Source organism: Akanthomyces muscarius, chromosome 6 (assembly GCF_028009165.1).
Source record: "Akanthomyces muscarius strain Ve6 chromosome 6, whole genome shotgun sequence".
In the NCBI taxonomy this organism is placed as follows: domain Eukaryota; kingdom Fungi; phylum Ascomycota; class Sordariomycetes; order Hypocreales; family Cordycipitaceae; genus Akanthomyces; species Akanthomyces muscarius.
The window spans coordinates 2,930,584-2,950,921 of record NC_079246.1 but is presented as its reverse complement, the minus strand read 5'-3'; the positions used below and the strand labels follow the sequence as shown (position 1 = coordinate 2,950,921).

Below are 20,338 nucleotides of genomic sequence, written 5' to 3'. Positions count from 1 at the left end.
TGCATGTTGCTGACACTGCACAGTCATCGCAGACACGGGCACGAATGCACGCAAACGGGCATCGCTGCAGGATCTGGACGCAAATGGTGTCATGGGCAGAAATTCGGAGATGAGAAGTGAGACACGGTAGTCCCACATGCTAGTTTTTGCACAATAAATGTGCAAATCGATGATGTTCAAGACAGTCTGATCCTCGATGCCTGGGTCTCGGATTCTCACGGGCAGCGTACAGTAGCTGCAGCGTATCTTGTATTTTGCTCATCGCAGCGAGCTTGATCTGAACGGCAATTAGTTAGCATCGTCGTGGAAATTTGATGTGCAAGACTGTGCCGTAGCCTGATTTCCCGCTACTGGCCGCTGTGATTGTCTTATGCTGAATTGCAATCCGTGGCTGCTGCTCGTCGACTTTCCGCAGCGGGGTGGCGGCGCCATAACGGCTCTGTGGCGCCCGCTGTGGGTGCCTGGCTGTGCAGCATCATCACGGCAGGTAGAAAAACCTGCGACCGACAAGAACCGAGGTCGTAACTAGGCTTGGGGTTTAAAGCACCCTTGAAGAGTCTCGCTCGACCGGGCCGCTCACCCAGCGATGGACCTCACCATACTGCACTTCAACGATGTGGTGAGTGGCGCTCTTCACGAACGCGACCGACGGAGAACCTGCGCTGACAGAAGGGCCACAACTGTTTGCAGTATCACATATCGGACTCCGAGCTAGTCGCCAAATTTGCTTCCGTCCTCGCAGACCCGAGTTGTGCTACTGGCGATGATAAACCGAGCGGCCCCATTTTGCGCGTCTTCAGCGGAGATGCTTTCTCGCCCTCGTTAGAAGCCGCCGTTTTGCGCGGCGACCACATGGCGCCGCTGTTAGACAGTCTTGATATCGACGTGGGCTGTTATGGAAATCACGATTTTGATTTTGGCCAGGATCGACTTGTCGAGCTTACCAGCCAGATCCGCTTCCCTTGGACCCTTGCCAACGCAGTTGCACCAGGACACGACGCCGAGGGACACGGCCGCCTTCTTGCTGGTGCCCAGGAATATGTGATCAAAGAAGTAGCCGAATACAAGCTGGGATTCTTCGGTCTAGCTGGCAGGTAAGAAGATTCACTGATCAGGAATATTATTGGCTTCTATGATCTTTGCTAACATACAATAAAGCGACTGGCCTTCCAATTGCCAGCATTTGCCGGAATGCACAATACTGGACCCCGCGACGGTTGCGAAACGAGTAGTCACACATCTACGGCTGGTTGAAAAGTGCGACCTGGTAGTAGCGGTAACTCATATGCGCTTGGTGGAAGATCTCGAAACTCTCAACAATACGATGTCTGGCGCAGAGAAAATAGATTTGATACTGGGCGGTCATGATCACTACGTTGTTCGCCGAGATGTGTCTGACACCGATCCAAATCCCGAGGTTCTGCAATCAGGATTCGATCTCGACGGAGCTGCAGTTACCGAGTGCGAGGGTGACTTCCGAATCATCAAGAGCGGTACCGACTGGAGAGGGCTTTCCATTATACGTTTGCGACTTGGAAGTAAGGAGAAAGGCGAGTCAACGATACTCGGCATGTCCTGTACGTTCAAGTCTGGTCACTTCGTGATCTCTGGGCGTTTTACTGATCTTGATATAGTGCGACAAATTGCAGACTTAAAGAAAATTTCCAACTATAGCCAAATTCCTGTCTCGCAGGCAACATTGGACATTTTGCAAGCAGCTCACGGCAAGATTGAAGAGGTCGTCACACAGCCTTTGTTCCGCACTGCATCGCCACTCGACGGACGATCACATATTATCCGGAGCCAAGAAACAAACCTAGGGAACATGTTGGCTGATGCCGTCAGAGCATTCTACGACACAGACATTGGCTTCGTCAATAGTGGCGCTGTACGTTGCGATCGAATTATAGAGTGCGGCAATGGCGCGCCTCTTTGCATCCGCGACGTAATTGAGATTAGCCCTTTTGACAACGCCTTTGTTGTAAAGCGAGTCGGTGGTAGAGTTCTTGCGCAGGCGCTCGAGAATTCCGTCTCAGATGCGCACACTGATGGGAGATTTCTGCAGCTCTGCGGACTCAGCATGAGGCTAGATTGGAGGCGACCAGAAACTTCTCGAGTCAGCGAGATTTTGTTCCATCCATCAAATGGTAAATCTCAGCCTTTGGAAATGGATCGCATGTACACGGTGACTATGGTAGATTTTATCGGTTCCGGGTTTGATGGATACACTTGCTTCCGAGATTGCGAGACGTTGGTTGATACGGAAGGCGCCATCACAGATACAAATATGCTGCTCGAAATATTCAAATTGAGCAAAAATGATGCGAATGAGTCTGGTGTGGCAGATCACCATGCAGAAGGGATACAGAGGGCAAGGGCAGCTATTGTTTCTGGGTACCACACCGAGGACGCCCTCCCCATCGTTAGTCCCGTGGTAGAAAGCCGGATTAAAATTATGCATGAGGCGAATCTATAGAATACAGGTTGGAGTTAGACTAGAAGGAAAATTAAATCATATCTACGGCGCACCATGGTTTTGTGCCAGGATGAGTATACATGCATTGTAACACGCATATGTGCTGAGTGTGCAGGTGTTGCAGCTGGTGTAGCGAGGGGGATCGGTGACAACGTTGTCCCCAGAAACCGTCACTGCTGAGTTGGCACCATACACCGAAGTGCATTCTCGTCATCATGGATGCAGCGGCATTCTACAGTACGGAAATGCATTCATTTTGTGAGCCTGTTTTGTGCTGCTTACCTTTTCGCAAGATATACTAGCTCCCGGGCAGATACTCTCGGCTTTAAGCACCTGCTCTCGTTCCCAACACGCAAACGCGCGAAATGGACTCCCATCACGCAGATCAAACGGCGCAGTGGCAGGGTTGGGACGCATGCCGCCTTCTTAGGGCCGAAACGCATAAAGAAAACCTTCCGAACAATGGTTCTCTGAAAATCATTGTCCTTGAAAATGCAGTGGATGAAAGGGCCCTGCAAGCCGCCTTTGAAGAAGAGGACACCTCTCCAGCTGCCTTACTCAAGCTCGCCTGGTGCATGGTTGTGGGAGCATACGCCGGCACAGAGGATGTTTGCACTGCCGTCTACATGAAGAACTCTGAAAAGCTGTTGCGATGCCGATTGGATCCGAAAAGGAGCGCTGCGAACATACTCTCGTCTTTGGAAGAAGCTTCCTTGTCAAACAGCGACCCGGATACCGTCAAAGGCGACGTGCAACAACCGACTGAATTATTCGATAGTGCGTTGTCTATCATACGAACGGAGCCATCTGCAACCTGTGGCACCATTGCACGTCGAAAGAGAGAATTACTCGAGGCGCAAGTCGATGCGACCGAAAGAACTATTTCGATTTTCTATCCGGCAGACATTGTCAGCGAACAATGGGCACGACGGGTCGGATTGCTATTCGCTAGATGCATTGAGAAACTGGCGGCTCGCACCGACGATCGCCTCTGCGACCTAGATATACTGCCAACCGCCGATTTCGAGCAAATACAACTATGGAACGACAAGGTATTCGCGAACTACGACACCTGTATTCATCAAGTGATTCATCAAACAGCGCTGAAGCATCCCGACAGACCCGCTGTATGCAGTTGGGATGGCGACTTTACATACCGCGAGCTCGACTCAATTTCCTCCCGGGTCGCGTCCAAGCTACACGAGCAAGGTGTTGAAACAGGTGCAAATGTGGCATTCTTCTTCAGCAAGTCCAAGTGGGCAGTGGTGTCAATGCTGGCAATTCTGAAATCTGGCGCGGCAGCGGTGGCTCTGAGCAAAGACTATCCGCACGCAAGAATGCAAGCCATTCTCGAGTTTACCGGAGCCGCAGTCCTCCTTGTTGGATTTGATTTGGAGCGCAAACTGGACGTGGAGGACAGAAATTTCGTCAAGTTGGTTGTGGACGAAAAGAACTTCCCCAGCGTGCCAAAAGGCCCAGACACAGAACATTCGACTCTCTTTACTTCGACTTCAGTACGATCTACTGATGCGGCACATATCCAATTTACTTCTGGGAGTACCGGCCAGCCGAAGGGCATCGTCATTGAGCATGCGTCATATCTCGCAGTTCGTTGCCATGAAGTTTTTGGCATTACCAAGGAGTCTCGCGTTCTACAATTTGCCAGCTACACCTTTGACGCCATCCTCGACGAAGTATACTCATCGCTAGTAGCCGGCGCATGCATCTGTATACCATCCGAAGAGAACCGCTTCAACGATCTCGCCAGTTGTATTACGGATATGAAGGTGACATGGGTGGGTATCACTCCAACACTTGCACGAATCATCAAACCAGAAGATGTGCCTAGCGTCAAGACACTCTGTACCTGGGGCGAAACGGCGACAACCGATATCATTACGGAATGGGCTGATGCGGTGGATTTACGCAACATCTACGGCCCGTCGGAGACTTCTGGGTCGACGACAGTGTATTCGTGGTCAAATGGTATCAGGGATCCGACCAATCTGGGCAGGGCTATACCAGAGACAATAGCTTGGATCGTTCGGACTGACAACCGCGCACTTCTTGCGCCCATCGGTGCCATTGGCGAATTAGTTCTTCAGGGACCAACAGTCGCCCGAGGGTATCTGAATGATGAGGCTCGCACAGCGGCGTCATTTGTGAACACGCTTCCTTGGTTACCTGCTAGCACTCAAAAACAGCGCGCCTACTATACCGGCGATCTCGTGCGCTACAGAGACAATGGAGAGCTGCAATTCTGTGGACGGCGCGACACCCAGGTCAAAATCAGGGGAAACCGGGTTGAATTGGGGGAAATTGAGTACCGCATCAATCGCAGTGATGCTTCAGGGGAAACCGTTTCGGTCGTGGAGGTAATTTGCCCACGCTATCGCCCGACGCATGAGCATCTTGTGGCATTTATAAGCGACACATCAAGAAACATCTCTGCCACATCGCCATTGAAGCCAATTGATGAGATAACCAAGGCTAGGCATGTCGAAATTGTGAAGGCGCTATCAAAATATCTACCGGAACATTTTATCCCGTCTGCCTTTCTGCCTGTCAGCTGCATCCCAGCTGTTGCGTCAGGCAAGGCAGACCGGAAGCTCCTCAGGGCAATGGCCGAAGCTCTCTCGGAATCGCAACTCCAAAGTTATCTGCTGACTGCGGCACCCAAAAGCGAAGAATCCTCGAACGTGAAGAGTCGAGACAGAAATGCCATGGTTGATCTATGGGCCGAAATTTTGGGGTTGACTGCGCACGATGTTACTCCGGAGTCCAACTTCTTTTGGCTGGGTGGAAACTCGATTCTTGCTATGAAGCTGGCTATTGCCGCCCGCAGACGTGGACTGGAGGTGACGGTTGCGCAGATACTCAATAACCCCGGTCTCGACCAGCTCGTCTCGGTGATTTCACAAAAACATCAAACCCAGCCACAGGCAGCAAAAAAACCAGACTACAAGCCACTATCGTCGTTGTCTAGTGTTTTTGCCACTGACTTTCTAGAAAGAGTCGCAGCTCCGATGCTAGGTGTACCTGCATCGCAGATTGAAGACTTAGCTTTGGCGACGGACTACCAAATCGAAAACCTGGCATGGTCATCTCTTCAGACTCGCGGCGGAACAAACTACCACACTTTCGACTTTGCCTCTGCTGTGGACAGCGAGCAGCTCCAAAAGGCTATCAGGGCTCTTGTTTCATATCATGCCATACTACGGACAGTTTATTTTGTCTATCGCCGACGTGTTTACCAAGCCTCATTGAAGCAATTGCCCTTTGAAATTGTTCACTGCTTCGGCGTCGATAATCCTGCCATTGCAACTACAAGTCTAATGCAAACAGAGTCTAAGCAGTCTCTGGATATTACTAAAGCCCTGATAAAGTTTTGGCTGCTCTATGGTTCGGAAAACAGAGTGAAGCGTCTTATATTCCGAGCTTCACACCTGCAGTACGATGGAGTCACAATTGGCCGTTGGTGGAAAGAGTTTGGGCTGCTTTTTAACGATTCGTCACTTGCACCCACGCCGTCCTATTTCAATTACATTAGTTTCGCTGCCAATCATGACGCTCCTGCGGCGAAAGCTTTCTGGCGCAAACTGCTCTCTGGTTCTTCCATGACAAATGTTTTTCAACACCACGGCATTCCATATGAGCATGTGTTGGATGGAGAGGTTACGAGAACCATCGAGACAAAGTTTCTTCAACCACACGCAGAAATCACAATCGGTACCGCAATCAAAACCGCCTGGTCGCTTGTATTAGCAGAGATGGCAGGCAGCCGCGATGTGGTTTTTGGGTCTGTGATAGGCGGCCGCAATGCCCCGTTCCCGGATGTAGAGCATGTCGCCGGAGCATGCATCGATAATATCCCAGTGCGCGTTCGCCTTGAAACTGATATGACTCGGCTGGAGCTCCTGAAAGCAGTTCAGACACAGTACTTTCAGGCAATTCGTTTCGAGAATTTTCGACTAAAACGTATTGTTGAGGAATGCACCGAATGGCGGCCTTGGGAACGACTGGGCACGCTCGTTGAGTACGAGAATCTGGGAGAAGACGAGGAATTCTTCCATATCGGTGGTGGCAATACCTACGCAGCTAACGAGATTCGACCTCCCGCCGATCGACACGATACTACAATATTCAGTATGCCGTTGGGTGAAAAGGAAACTTTCATTGCTCTGGACTTTTCAAAATCTATGCTCTCGAAAGCGACAGCACAGAGAATACTTGACCGAATGGTCGGACATGCCACACTCTTCCACGAAGATGTCAACGCAAAGGTGTCGCTGGCAGAAGCAGGCGAACTGGGACTTCCAAAGATACCTATAGACGTGCCACTCGAGTCGTCACATAAAGAAGATGCAGCAAGCAACAACGAGACTGGAGACTTAGAGCTGCAACACGACGAGATACGCAGCCTGGTGCAGACAGCGTGGGTCGCTGAACTGGGCTGTGCTCACTCAGCTCTTGAGAATGCATGGGCAAAGAATGTTCCATTTTACGACGTTTGGGGCAATCTCATTGCCTCGTACGCGCTTGTAAAGCACTTTCAGCGTCATGGGCTCCCAGTAAGCATGGAAGACGTCCTACAGCATGCAGATATGAAGTCGCAAGTCCATCTCCTGCTGCGTTTGAAGAAGCGGCCCCAAGAGTAGAATTGCTGCGTGGCGTATCCCTCAGAATGCGGCATATGCATCAATAATTCACATTTGTCTCTACACATTTACGTGTGTCCTGCGAAAACATGGTAGCTTCGCAACTTGTAGCTACTCGGCAGTGCGTGTATTCCACTCGAAATTTGTGGCACCAGCCATGGAGTTGCATGAAGTTCGAGTTGTTCGCCCTTGATTTATGCTTTACGCATAAATGATCAAATACCCATACCAATTCGTACCCCTGGCACAATCAACAGAGTGAGTCAGCATTTTCTATTCGCGCCACATGTTCTGAGTGCAGCGGGTGTAGTCACTGTCACACCCGCATGAGTTTTGATCGAGATCTGTGTATAGTCACCAGCGAAGGATCACTCCAAAAATGGATAGCATAATACATTTAGCAGCTGCAGTCAATATTGCGCGTGTCAGCAGACGGGGCTGCTCATTGCTGAGTACAGCTATGCATACTGTTACATCCGAGTAGCTCCGGAGGTGGACGTACCAGTATTTCGTAATTACAGGGTCTTCTGTCGAATGAGGAGTCGGATGTGATCCACGGAGATCGCGCTCAAGCTGAGGAAAGACATTGATCGTGATTAAGCTAAGAAGAAACATTGCAGATGACATATCTCGGCTTGTTCATTCAGCCTACAGCAATTATATGCTGAGAAGCAGTTCCCAGAAGACCCATAACTCTGTTATGAAAGGTACCTCCGCTCTCCCATCTTATGTTTAACAAGACGTGAGACCAATCGCATCCTTATCAGTGCATTCCATAACTTTCGCATCACAGAACGGAGATAACAATGGAAAAAACACCGCTCAACGTCGCCATTATCGGTGTCGGCCACCGTGGGTACAAGACGCATTTCACCACCCTCTTCGCACACCCTCGGTCTTGGAATGTGGTTGCCGTCTGTGACGCCGACGATGCAGCGCGAAAGCGATTCGCAAGCAAGCACCCCGACATTAGCGCCTACAGTGACCTAGGGGAGTTGATCAAGAAGCATAAGCATCATTTACACTTTGCTGTGGTGTGTGTTCCGCATCGCTTCCATCTTCCTTGCTGCACAGCTCTCGCAGCGGCTGGCATAGCGATTCTTAAGGAAAAGCCCGTGGCAGAGTCGCTGGAAGAGTATGATCATCTCCGCAAGCTTCCTGTCAAAATTGGAGTCACTTTCCAGAAACGATTCGAGCCACGATACCTTGCTGTAGCCGATCTCTTACATCATGTTGGCCAAGTTGCCTCTGTCACGGGTACACTGACAGCTAGCATCGCGGACCTGGACGCTACCTGGAGAGCAGGTAGTGGCGTCGGCGTAACTGTAAGTAGCGACACACACCCTTAAGAATGATGAAATTCCTGCGAATCACCAGATGCTGATTCTCCGCCCGCGACAGGAGGACCTCGGCTGTCACATGTTAGACATGATGGTGTCGCTCTTCGGTCGCCCAACGTCTGTCATCGCGCGCAGTGCAGCAGGAGTACGCATCGAACAGTCCTACAGTGGAGACGACGTTGCCAATATCATCATGAATTTTGGCGAGGCGGCCCAACGCACGATCGGACATGTCCATCTTTCGCGTGTCGCCCACAGAGACGAAGAATCTTTGGTCATCACCGGCACCAACGGTACCTTTACTCTAGAAGGCAAGGCCGTTAAGCTCAAGGATGGCGTTGGAAACGAAATATTCAACTTCACTGACTCATCAAGCAAGACGTCGCGAGTCAAGTCGATGCTCCAAAAGTTTTCGGCCTGGGTGTCTGACAGCGCGCCGGACTTTCCCGCCTCGCTGGCAAGACTCGGAGATACAGTCAGCGTCATGGAAGCCATCAGGAATTCGTACAGCCACGCCAACGCCAACGAAAGTGTTGCGTCGTCTCAGAAGTCTCGTCATCAGGCGTCCGAAGCATCCCTAGACGGCGCGCATCATGTGTGGCCCTTGCTCTCCGCAGAGTCTGAGACGGCAGTTGTGGACCAGATGCACAGGACACTGTCTATCTACGACCGCTCGGATATCTACCAGGTATTTGAAGACAGGTGGCGGCAGATGCACAATCTCAAGCACGCACTTGTCTGCAGCTCGGGCACTATTGCCATTTTACACATGTTTGACGCCCTTGGCCTGTGCCCAGGCGAAGAGATTCTCTGCCCGGTGTACACTTTTTTCGCGACGGCATCGCCACTGCTGCAGTACGGAGCAGTCCCAGTGTTCTGTGATGCACTGGAGGATGGAAATCTGGACCCAGCCGAGATCCTCACCCGAGCGACACCCAAAACGAAAGCCATCATCGTCACGCACATGTGGGGTCTGCCTTGTAGGATGAAGGAAATCGTGGAAAATGCGCACAAGGTCGGAATCAAAGTTCTTGAAGACTGCTCGCATGCCCATGGTGCCATGGTGGACGGCAAGATTGTCGGGTCATGGGGTGATATGGCGGCCTGGTCTATGCAGGCAAAGAAGAATGTCATGGGCGGACAGGCGGGTGTTATGGGCACCAATTCTACTGACTATTACTCTCGCGCCATCCTCCATGGCCACTTTAACAGGCGAGCAAAGCAAGAAGTCCCTGCCGATCACCCCCTACGCAAATTCTGGTGTAAGTGGCCATCACTCTTCGGAGAACAGCAACAAATTCTGACTACGAAATAATACAGTGACGGGAATCGGTCTCAACCTGCGGGCGCATCCTCTTGCCATCACACTAGCCAACCAGCAGCTGAACCTATTTGAGCGCCACGATTCCACGCGGCAAGCATACGCATCCTACATGGCCAACGAGCTGAGCGCCATCCCGTTTCTCAAGATGCCCACCGTCAAGAATTCGTCCCAGGACAAGCACGCCTGGTACGCGTTTGTGATGCAGTTTGAGCCTTCCAAGGCGCCCCACGGCTTGAGCCGTGACAAGTTTGTCCGCGTTCTGAAAGACGAGCACGGCCTGAAGGAAGTGGACATTCCCATGTCTACCGGTCTTCTGCACGACTTGCCGCTTTTTACGAGCCCGCACGAAGCGATTCCGCGATACGGCGACTCGCCCTGGTACGAAGCGCAGCCAACGTCCGAGTTTCCCAAGGCCAAGCTCTTCTATGATCAGGCCATCAAGCTGCCGGTCTGGTCTACCGATACCGACAGCGCCATTGTGGCCAAATATGTAAAGTCTTTTTTGGCAGCGGCAAGCTCCCTGTCCAGCGGGGAACGCTACGAAGATCGCAGTGCCCGACGTCAGGGTCCCCAGCCTCGACTGTAAACTGGGTGCTGCTTGGGCGCTTGAAGCAGCTCAGCAGTATTGTGTTGGGTAAAGCCTCATTGTAGAAAACTGTGGATAGTAATAAAATAAATTCGTTTGTTATAAACTGCCGGCGCACCAATAGATTTTCACAGTTGCATATTATTGCTGCAGGATAGAATGTGGGCCACTACATCGCAGAGTCGCAAAATGCAGTGAAGTTACCAGACCGGCTCCGACTGGAGTTTGCCTGTTTTCTGTGAAGTTATACTGCATCTTGGCGCCATGACAGGGAAGGGTTTGGGGCATTTCTCGGCACAACCCCTTCGATTCGGCACATGGTGTGGTGCGCCGTAGGTTTGGCTTCTTTTCCGGCGATCCTACGCATTAATGGCGTCTTTTTGCTCATCACGTTTATAAAGCCCGTGATGACGTTGGCATTTTATTGACGAACATGCATTGTTGTTGCGTTTTGCTGGGGCGGAGGTTCTTCCCCTGTATACACCAGCTGCAAGCCACATGCGTGGTGACAAGCTGAACAACGGCAGATCTGCCAGAACTAGCCTTTTCAAGACACTATTTTCCGAATGGATACGTTGGAGCTTACTGCGCTGACTACACAAGTCAGCAAATGGAATTTCGGCTTGACTACGTGGACGACATGGCCATGCAGCTGCAGCCCGTGATGAACTCCTCTCCCCTGCAGCGTTCCTGTATTGACAGTCATTCACGCGTCGTGCAGACGCAGTGCTCTGCAGGAGCTATGAAACTCTGAAGGTTGCCAAACCACTGAACCGAGGAATTCAAGCCTGCGCCGCTGAATGCTATGCTGTGAATTATCACTGATGACTACTATCGTGTTGGAGATAATGCGCTTCACCCCGAGCTTGATTTTAGCAAGACCTCTGCCACTTCTAGATTCCCAAGTGATGAGGCAACTTCCAAAGCTGTCATTCCTGCTCTGTCCATTAAATCAGCGTTAGCACCGCGTCCAAGCAGCATCTGCACCATTTCCCCGTCATTGGACTCGGCAGCATCGTGCAGCACCGTCCGTCCGTTATCGTCAATAAAGTTCAGATCCGCGCCATATTTGATCAACAGCTCTACACTCGAAATCTGCCGATTGACGACGGCAATCCTCAGGGCCTTCTGCTTGGCGTGCTGGCCCTGGCCGGTAGGCTTCGGCATTCCGTAGGAGTCGGGCCAGGGCAAGCACTCGCGGGTCGACAAAGAGTCTGGCCGGATTCTTGTGGGTGTCCATGATTCTGCCATTGAAGCATCCATGAGTACATTGGTTTTGAAATAAGTGGACAATGGGGATTGCGAATGCGGCCGAGCAATGTCCATGGAGCGGAGGGTTTCGGAAGCAGCTTCAAGGTAGCTTCCTGGGTCAAGAGGACTTGTAGACTCGTCGCTAGAGGACCCTGCGAGTGACAGTGCCGGAGGACGCATTCTGTCAGAGGACTCGGACTGTCTAAGAGACGATGGCACTGTGTTGCGGAATTGTCCCGCCGGCTCTGGAACCGGGCGACCCGTGATTCTTTCATGGAGCGATTGGCGCCGACTGTGATACGTTGAGTTCGCTGCAGATGACACTGAAGCTGGGGAGCTCTCAGAAGCTATGCCCGCGACATTCCACGAGAATTGGTGTGGCATCGGACGGCTTGGCAATGCTTCTCGAGCAGAGTTGACTTCAAAGAAGCTTGATGGAATTGGGCTTTTGGCAGTGGACAGCGGAAAACCAGACTCTTTGGTGCAGAGCGTCGTAGTTTTGAATGTCTGCAGCTCAAAGTTCTTCGTCTGGAGCTCCTCGTTTTTAGCCTGGAGCTCTTCAATCTGCATCCTCAGTGCGGTTCCTGTGATACGCATGCGCCGCAAAGTCGTAAGCTGGCCAAGTCCTTCAGTTGGTACTAAAGACGAGTCACGAAAGTTGGTTTTACTCACGTCTTCTTCTCTGCGCATCTCTATTCTGCTGTCGACGACGATCCACGCCGCCACCGCTGGAGTCAGGAGGCATCCTACTTGTCCTGAATCATCGTGGGAGGGAACCCCGAGGATGCCGAGAGCAAAAATGCGCGTAGCAGAGCTGGACGCACCACGGCGCAACGCCAGCAGCTGGGGGCTGCATGCTAGGATCCGGGACGTGCTGGGATCCGAGACGCGCAGGAAAGCCTTTTGGCTCGCCCCAGACTGGGTCCAATGCCTCGCTGGGCCGTAGCTAGTGGCCGACGATGAAGTGCCACCCGCAGCGGGTAGTGGGGTACGAATACTTTAGCATAACGGCGTGAAGCTCACCGGTCAACTAGTCAGTTATTTACAACTTTAAGCTGATGTGTGACCGGTCTTGTGAGGCCAAGGCTGGCGTCTGGAGCCCAAGGTATCTCCGAGATGCTGCCACATGCACAGCTGTAGCTGCAATTCAGTCTTGTGACGACGGTTGCCAACTAACTCATTGTTGGGTATTCACTTGCATCCTTTCATCGATTGCGACATCCAATCGATTGCGAAAGTACTGAGATGCAGCACTGGGCCGCCGTGATTGTCGAGCTGCGACAACTTTGTGAGGTTGGGTACCGAAAGATCAGCAACGTAACACCAAATGTAGCCAATGACCCCTCATGACAGAGGCATGGGGTACTAAAAACCGTCGTTCCATCCGTGGCGTCAGGGGCATAGCATGGCGTATTGGACGCCACAGCCGGTGGCTCGTATTACAAAGATTGTACAGTATTTATGACGGTCTCGATCCAGAAATTGGCTTATGCCAAGTTCACTCATTCTGGACATGTATGCGAATAACTGATGGCAAGATCCTGCAGGAATTGCGCCTGCATGCCGCATGACTTCACGAGCACTAAGCTCAGTGCATTCACACCCTATGGGCTCAGCAATAAACCCAAGAAGCGCCCTTTCCGCTGCCCGGTGCCATAGGTTCCTCGCCATTGTCAGGGTGGAAACGTATACAAGCCATGATCGCCCAGCTCCATGGCGGCGTCCGAGACGAAATCACCGATCTAGATGGCTGTTTAGCGTCGGCTGCGACTGTCCCATCCTTAATAGGGGCTATATTTGGGGCAATATGGTTCTGGGTAATATTTCGAAGAGAGAAGCTCGGACGGACCGGTATATCTGTCACTACTCTTCTGCCGAAAACTGGCCGACCCGCGTACACTCCGTTTCGTCAGCTTGCAGGGCTGCCCGCAGCAATGGCAATAGTATTGCCAGCCACGAAGCCACAAAGCCTCGTCATGTACGCCAATGATGCGACGTAGACGTGTGCAGCATCCATGAGCATGTTGTGCGATCAAACTTTACCTCCTTTGGATAATGCTTTATTAAATATTATGATTGCGTGCCAGTCCAGATTATAAACAATCCCACATTGTATATACCAACTGACAGATCGCCCCATCTCGCTCGGCAGCGACAACAGCATTGTCGGGGAACTGATGATGTAGATGCAGGGTGTGTGGCAGCCACAGGGACAGACCACACCAGTCGAGGATGCGTGAGACAGATGCACGTCCGCAGACATATATATACAATGCCGCATCCAGGCCCGCATACAAGTACTTGAAAGCCCAGCTACAGCGCATTCCATGCCAACGCTGCTGCGCCCACTACCAAGCCGTGGCTCAGCACAACCCCAGTGGGTGCTGCATTATCACTCGTCGTCGTCGATGCACCACCGGCCTTGTTGGCCATTGCCCCGTCAGCGTGTCCCATGCCTCCTGTCGAAGAGGACGCCTTGGATGTCGTAGGCGACGGTCGCGGGCAGGTGTTGTTGTACACGTATTGATCCGGCTTGCCGCTGCACGTCTCGCCCTTGCTGCTGTCGTACGTGCCCTCGGGGTACATCCAGCAGTTGCCCGACGAGTACGGCGACTTGGAGGGGTTGCCCGGGTTGAAGACGACGTAGCTGCACGCGTCCGCCTTTGCGCACTGGGCCAGGCACTCGGACGCGCTGCGGCTCGCTGCGCAGCCGGCGAAGCAGCCGTCGGGCGGCGTGGGGTACCCGCAGATCTCGGCCAGCGAGGACGGCGTGGCCACGGCCGCGGAGCACTGGCTCGGCACACCATCGCCGGGCCCTGTGGATGCACCGCCGGTGCATGTAGGCTTGTCGTATACGGACAGGTAGGGATTGGCGCAGCCCGATCCCCTGCCCTTGCTCGCGTCAAACGTCTCGCCGGGGTACAGCCAGCAGGTGCCGCTGCCCGTGTTTGGGTTGCCGGCAGCGAAGATGACAAAGTTGCAGGGGCCGTGGGCGTTGCAGTACTGCCAGCACGATTCTTTGTCGTAGGCGATGGCAAAATCCGGTCCTGGTTGAGGGTAGTCGCAGAGCTTGGTGACGAGGGCCGCCGTGCAGGTTGGGGCCGGGCCGCTGGTGGTGGGCGAGGGTGTCTCGGAGCTAGCTTGTGCCGGGACGGCGGCTGCGGCGCCGATGAGCCCGGCAACGGTCCAGAACATCGTTGTAGTCTTCATTACTGCGATTCGACAAGTATGAAGAAAGTAAAGAATCAGACTTGCGCACCTGGAAATGATTTAGGGGTCAGGCGAAGCTAGCGAGCCTCGTTGACGAGGCCAAGCCGGCCCGGAAGAACGGGCCTCCGCACCGGCAGGCGGTCAGCAGGTACCCTACAGGGCAAATATATGATATAACAAGAAAATAGCATCTTGCTAAATCTGTAATATTTTAAACAATGATGCTCCGGTAGACATCGAGTTGGTAGGTGTTTTTTTGGGCACAATTATTCCGCATCATGGAGTGGAGAGCGGTCGTGGAAATGCAGCGAACCGGAACCCACCCATAGACTTTTGAGATCTGGGCATGACGTGAGCGTGATTGCGTGTAGACAGAACAAATATTAGTCTCGTATAAAAAGATTACAGGTAATGAGCTTTAGTTTTTAGATGATCCTAAACGAAAGTGGGCGAGTGTAGGATTTATACCCAGAGTCTCCAGTCAGTAATCATCTACGAGAGCATGCGTGGCGAATCAGACAGCGGATAAGCCAAATACTTTTCCTATTACGGATGCTGCACAACTTCGCAGACGACACTCACTGACATGGACACACGCATACGAGTATAAAATGCCTACGCTATTTCTGTCCCCCCCGCAGACCCCACTCGACTGATGATCTGCAATTGTTTGACTTCTATCTAGTGCCCTTGTAATCATGCGGTGGACATATTTTGTTGTATTGAGCTTGCTCTCTCCCGGTCTGGCCAAGCCGACAAGCCCATACCACTCGAACGCTGCATGGGACTTTATCGCCACACACAACAAAATCGAGCGCGCCGCTGAACCAACCAAATCGGCCGTTTCGAATTATGCGCTGCGTGGTAGGACTCTTGATTCGTCCGCACTAGGCGTCGACACTGTCAAGCAGTGTGCAGGCTATTTAGATGACAACGAAAGGAACAAGCATCTGTTTTACTGTACGTCTAGCATTTCGACGACTACTTCTGGAAGCAATCTACTGACAAGCCTCTTCCAGGGTTCTTCGAGTCGCGGAACGATCCCTCGAAGGATCCGTTGATCCTGTGGCTCCAGGGCGGTCCTGGCTGCTCCGGCATGTCTGGTCTCTTCTTCGAGAATGGTCCTGCCAAAATCGGCGAGAATTTAACAATTGTTCGCAACCCCGACTCATGGAATAACAAGGCCAACGTTTTATACATCGACCCGCCTGTCAATACCGGCTTCTCCCATGGCGACGCCGTCAACACCACCCTAGCCGCCAGCAAGGACATCTACGCCCTGCTCTCCCTGTTCTTCCAGCAGTTCCCACAATACGCGAAGCTCGACTTTCACATTACGGGAGAGTCGTACGCCGGCCACTACATCCCCACTGATGCCGCCGAAATTTTATCGCACGCAGACAGCAGCATCAATCTGAAGAGCATCATGATCGGCAACGGATACGTGGACCCATATCATCAGGTGCCGCAGTATCCCAACATGGCGTGCGGCAGGGGAGGACTGCCAGCCATTTTCAAGGAGACTACATGTGAAACCATGAGACACGCTGTGCCCAAGTGTCAGCAAATGATTCAACAGTGTTACAATCACCACAACACCTCTCGGTGCATCAAGACGTCGCAGGACTGTACCGCTGTTGGTGGGCCATGTGAGCGCAACCCTTATGATATGCGCAAGCAGTGCGTTGGGGACCTCACCAACATGTGCTACCAGGGTGTCGAGTACGTGACGCAGTTCTTGAACAAGCCAGAGGTGATGGCGGCGCTCGGTGTCGAGGTCAAGAGCTGGACGTCGTGCAGCGACAGCATGGACAAGGCCTTTCACGCGGCGGGCGACGACATCCAGCCCGTATATCGCCATGTCGAGACGGTCTTGGAAAAAGGCGTACCGGTGCTGATTTACGCGGGCGATGTTGACTACATTCTCAACTGGCTCGGTCAGCGGGCCTGGACCAATGCGCTTCAGTGGTCTGTGCACGAGGCTTTCAACTGGGCGCAAACGAGGAACTTGACGATCGACTCGTCGAATTCGACTCAGGCATACGGAACGCTGAAGCATGCCAAGGGGTTGGCTTTTGCGCGCATATTCAAGGCGGGCCACTTGGTGCCGATGGACCAACCGAAGCCGATCCTCGACCTTGTGAGCAGATGGGTAGGCGGTGAGTTTCAGAAGTAAGCGTATCGCAACGCGTTATATTTGTATATGTACATGGGTGTGTAGAGATCGGGCAGTGTAATCAAGTTGAGAGCTTCGTTTTATATTACATCGTTCTTCATTTGGTCATGTCTCAATTGGGTGTCGCTGTAACTCGCAGTAGATTCTCGGCATTCTTGTAAGCGAACAAGTCTAGGTCATCACCCGCGATGAGACCGCTCTTCTCAATCTCGTTCAGGAAATCAAGCCCTTTTTCGTTGGGAGAAAATGGGTAGTCGACGCTGTACAAAACGTGGTCAATGGGCATCGTTTGAAGCAGGCACTTGAGCGGCGTGAGGCTGAACATGCCGCTCGTCGTCACCCAGATGTTCTCGCGCCAGACCTCGCGCAGTCCGCGCTGCTTGGCGCCCCATCGCTCCGAAACTCCGATGCAGCGATCGAGCTGAAACGGCAGCATCTCGCCCATGTGGCCAATGATGATTTTCAGTTTTGGAAAGCGGTCAAAGACGCCCGCCGCAAAGAGCCGCAGGATGTGGTGGCCCGTCTCAGCGTGCCAGCCCCAGCCAAAGGCACTGAGCGCCAAGGCGACGCTGTCCGGGTAGTTGCCCTTGTAGTGCTCGACCATGGAGTCGGAAGCAAAAGTCGGGTGTATGTAGAGCGGCACGTCCAGGTCCTGTGCGCGGGCGAAGACGGGCCAAAAGGATTCTGCGTCGTAAAAGACGCCGTCGAGGTGGTTCTCAATTAGGGCGCCGACGAAGCCGTGCGTCTTGACGCAGCGCTCCAGTTCGGCCGCCGCGGCATCGGGCTCACGCATGGGCAACATCGCAAAGCCCGCGAGACGGGTGGGATTGCGCTGGATGGCGGCGGCGAGGTCATCGTTCACCTTGGTGCAGACGCCGGTGCCGACATTGCCGGGGCCGTGCGAGACGATTTGCAGCGACACATGGCCTTTGTCCAAGTCGGCGACGCGCGTTTGGTCCAGGTCGGTGAGCTTGTCGAGGATGTGAGACGGAAAGTGGGCATAGTGGGCTTTGGCCTCGTCACTGGAAGTGATGACGGTCTGGGAGGCAAAGTGCTCTTCGAGGGTGATGAGAGGTCGCATGTTGACGAAGTGGGAGTAGGATGAGGGCGGTGCCGATAGACTTGTCGTTGGCGAGATGATGCGTTATATACAGTTGACTGTCTGGAGACTCTGTTGAAGCTGCTAGCTGTAAAGTTACATCTCCACATAAGCCGGCTGAGACGCTGTCGACTCCCTGAGCGGATCCTTTTCCAGTGACAGTGACAGGATGGCACGGAGATTGCGGCGTTGCGGCGTTGCGGCGTTAGCGATAGCTATCGGTCCTCTGCTGAGAAACATACGGAGTACGGCTCGACTTTAACCAGTTGAATCGCTGCAGCGCCGTCATGATTGTTGTGGTGGAACTGATGATGTAGGTGGCTAGCGGCTCCTAGCGAGGGCCACGCAAGCATGTAAGCACAGCACGGGCCAGGCAACAGAGCGAGACGGCAGCGAATTTGTTTTGAGCGATTACCCTAAATAAAACCAAACGGATCATGCCCGGCTGTACGCTCTTTTACAAATTTCTTCCGAGTTAAAAAGCGACACAAACAGAATACAAGTGAACCGCCAGAAGAAAAGACCGACAACCAGGAATTGACGGCCATCCCGTTCCACAGGATCGGCAGGTGTTTCAGTGGAAGCCCCGCTACTCAGGACAATGCGCAGCGCCAAGCCGGGAAGGTCTAGCGGGGGCCGTGAGCCGACTGCGGGTGAGTTTTGCTGGGCTTGGCGGGTTGAAAGCACTAAAACGAGCCCTACAAGGCCCGTCTGGTCTTGAAATGGCGTGCCTGGCCCACCAGGAAATCAACGACACCAAGCCACGCACCACAACGCTCGCTTTGCAGCTCCAGCCTGACCTGTAGCGTGCTACAACGGGAAATTGGCCCGCGAATCCAAGCAATAGATACGACCGATAGCCAGCCCTGTCTATCGAGAAAACTCGCTTCCCCGTGACTGACACCCCCTGTCTCGTAACGGCTGACGTAGACGTCCGTAGCCAGCCAGATGTTGCAGCCCCTCTGCGCGTTTTCCCAATCGACAAACGCTGCAATTTTCGTCGTGAGAAAAAGTCATGGTGGCATAAGTACACAGTTTTGCGGTGCAAAATGCCCCGAAGAGATTCGCTCCTCTTCCTCACGCTATTCGCGGCCACGTTTTTTTACTTTGCGGCGCTCGTCCACTGGCGCGCCGCAGCGGCGCAACAACTGCCTAGCTGGCGCCACACCACCGCCGGCTTGGCGAACACCAACCTCAGCGTCCACCTCGTCCTCGCGACGCTCAAGGCCGATGACATTTCGTGGACGTCCAAGCTCGACATCCCCAACCTCAGAGTCATCCGCTATGTCAGCGACGACCCGGCCGCGCAGTACCGCCCGCCGGTGCCGCGCAAGGGCCGCGAGGCCCTCATCTACCACACCTACTTTTACGACTTTTACGACGACCTGCCCGACTTGTCCATCATGATCCACGCCGAAGAGAGACCCTGGCACACGGAGGGCGTGCTGCAGCAGTCCATGGCGTTCGCCCTGTCGCAGCTGGACCTCGAGCGGGCTCGCCAGCGCGGCTACGCGAACCTGCGCGTCAGCTGGGAGAATGCGTGCCCGGCCTGGCTCGACACGACAAAGACGCCCGAGGACTCTGAGAAACAGGAGGAGCCGTACATGCGCGAGGCGTTTGAGGCCAACTTTGGGCCGCCCCTCGAGGTGCCTCGCATCCTGGCCGGGCCGTGCTGCTCGCAGTTTGTCGTCACCAAGGAGGCCGTACGGCGGCACCCGCGCAGCCAGTACCAGCGCAGCCGCGACTGGCTCGTCGAGACGGGATGGTCGGATTACATTGCCGGCCGCACGTGGGAGCACATGTTTCCTTGGCTCTTCCGCGGCAAGGCAGTCGACTGTCCTAGTGAGGCCGAGGCGTACTGCAGCATGTACGGCATCTGCTTCGAGAGGGCCGAGGCGGCGGCCCGCTACAACAGGCTCTGGCAGGAGAAGCGGGATCTGATGGAAGCGACAGAGGTGTTGCGGGAGATTCTGGACCCCCAGGCGGGTGTCAAGGCGAGGGCGCGCATGGCTGAGATTGACGCCATTTTGCGAGAAGGGATAGTAGATGCGTTGAAGAGGGGCCAGGACGAGGTGCGGAGGTCAGCAGCATTCGACAATCTTTTCAAGAGTTGAGTGCTGCTGGTTATGATGTTGGGTTTCAGGACAATACAGCGGGTGCCGACCCAGCAATATACCCAATCTGCGCTGGGCGGTGCGACGCACTTACAATCACAAGG

At 53.4% G+C, this 20,338-nt stretch overlaps 8 protein-coding genes across 10 annotated transcripts; 5 read left to right on the top strand and 3 right to left on the bottom strand.

Annotated features, from left to right (window-relative positions):
- Positions 1 to 586: 586 nt before the first annotated feature.
- LMH87_001047 (uncharacterized protein) lies at positions 587 to 2,476 on the top strand (the record flags this gene model as incomplete). Its single annotated transcript, XM_056199060.1, has 4 exons — positions 587 to 619; positions 691 to 1,094; positions 1,159 to 1,577; positions 1,635 to 2,476. 4 exons carry the CDS (start codon positions 587 to 589, stop codon positions 2,474 to 2,476), a joined length of 1,698 nt encoding a protein of 565 aa, XP_056055944.1.
- Positions 2,477 to 2,841: 365 nt separating this feature from the next.
- LMH87_001046 (uncharacterized protein) lies at positions 2,842 to 7,134 on the top strand (the record flags this gene model as incomplete). Its single annotated transcript, XM_056199058.1, has 1 exon — positions 2,842 to 7,134. The coding sequence occupies one exon, from the start codon at positions 2,842 to 2,844 to the stop codon at positions 7,132 to 7,134; it is 4,293 nt and encodes a 1,430-aa protein (XP_056055943.1).
- An 806-nt stretch (positions 7,135 to 7,940) lies between these two features.
- Positions 7,941 to 10,384, top strand: LMH87_001045 (uncharacterized protein; the record flags this gene model as incomplete). Its single annotated transcript, XM_056199057.1, has 3 exons — positions 7,941 to 8,459; positions 8,536 to 9,736; positions 9,795 to 10,384. The coding sequence occupies 3 exons, from the start codon at positions 7,941 to 7,943 to the stop codon at positions 10,382 to 10,384; spliced, it is 2,310 nt and encodes a 769-aa protein (XP_056055942.1).
- Positions 10,385 to 11,239: 855 nt separating this feature from the next.
- Positions 11,240 to 12,380, bottom strand: LMH87_001044 (uncharacterized protein; the record flags this gene model as incomplete). Of its 2 annotated transcripts, none has more annotated exons than XM_056199055.1 (2): positions 11,240 to 12,219; positions 12,308 to 12,380. In XM_056199055.1, the coding sequence occupies 2 exons, from the start codon at positions 12,378 to 12,380 to the stop codon at positions 11,240 to 11,242; spliced, it is 1,053 nt and encodes a 350-aa protein (XP_056055940.1). The 2 variants fall into 2 exon arrangements, with proteins under 2 accessions (XP_056055940.1, XP_056055941.1); XM_056199056.1 differs by having other exon boundaries at positions 11,240 to 12,250; positions 12,308 to 12,325.
- A 1,568-nt stretch (positions 12,381 to 13,948) lies between these two features.
- Positions 13,949 to 14,845, bottom strand: LMH87_001043 (uncharacterized protein; the record flags this gene model as incomplete). The annotated part of the gene is made up of 1 exon (XM_056199054.1): positions 13,949 to 14,845. One exon carries the CDS (start codon positions 14,843 to 14,845, stop codon positions 13,949 to 13,951), a length of 897 nt encoding a protein of 298 aa, XP_056055939.1.
- Positions 14,846 to 15,543: 698 nt separating this feature from the next.
- LMH87_001042 (uncharacterized protein) lies at positions 15,544 to 17,021 on the top strand (the record flags this gene model as incomplete). Its single annotated transcript, XM_056199053.1, has 2 exons — positions 15,544 to 15,805; positions 15,865 to 17,021. The coding sequence occupies 2 exons, from the start codon at positions 15,544 to 15,546 to the stop codon at positions 17,019 to 17,021; spliced, it is 1,419 nt and encodes a 472-aa protein (XP_056055938.1).
- A 112-nt stretch (positions 17,022 to 17,133) lies between these two features.
- Positions 17,134 to 18,102, bottom strand: LMH87_001041 (uncharacterized protein; the record flags this gene model as incomplete). 2 transcript variants are annotated; one of them, XM_056199051.1, is made up of 2 exons in its annotated part: positions 17,358 to 17,397; positions 17,450 to 18,102. In XM_056199051.1, 2 exons carry the CDS (start codon positions 18,100 to 18,102, stop codon positions 17,358 to 17,360), a joined length of 693 nt encoding a protein of 230 aa, XP_056055936.1. The 2 variants fall into 2 exon arrangements, with proteins under 2 accessions (XP_056055937.1, XP_056055936.1); XM_056199052.1 differs by having other exon boundaries at positions 17,134 to 18,102.
- A 1,067-nt stretch (positions 18,103 to 19,169) lies between these two features.
- LMH87_001040 (uncharacterized protein) lies at positions 19,170 to 20,234 on the top strand (the record flags this gene model as incomplete). The annotated part of the gene is made up of 1 exon (XM_056199050.1): positions 19,170 to 20,234. The coding sequence occupies one exon, from the start codon at positions 19,170 to 19,172 to the stop codon at positions 20,232 to 20,234; it is 1,065 nt and encodes a 354-aa protein (XP_056055935.1).
- Positions 20,235 to 20,338: the final 104 nt, after the last annotated feature.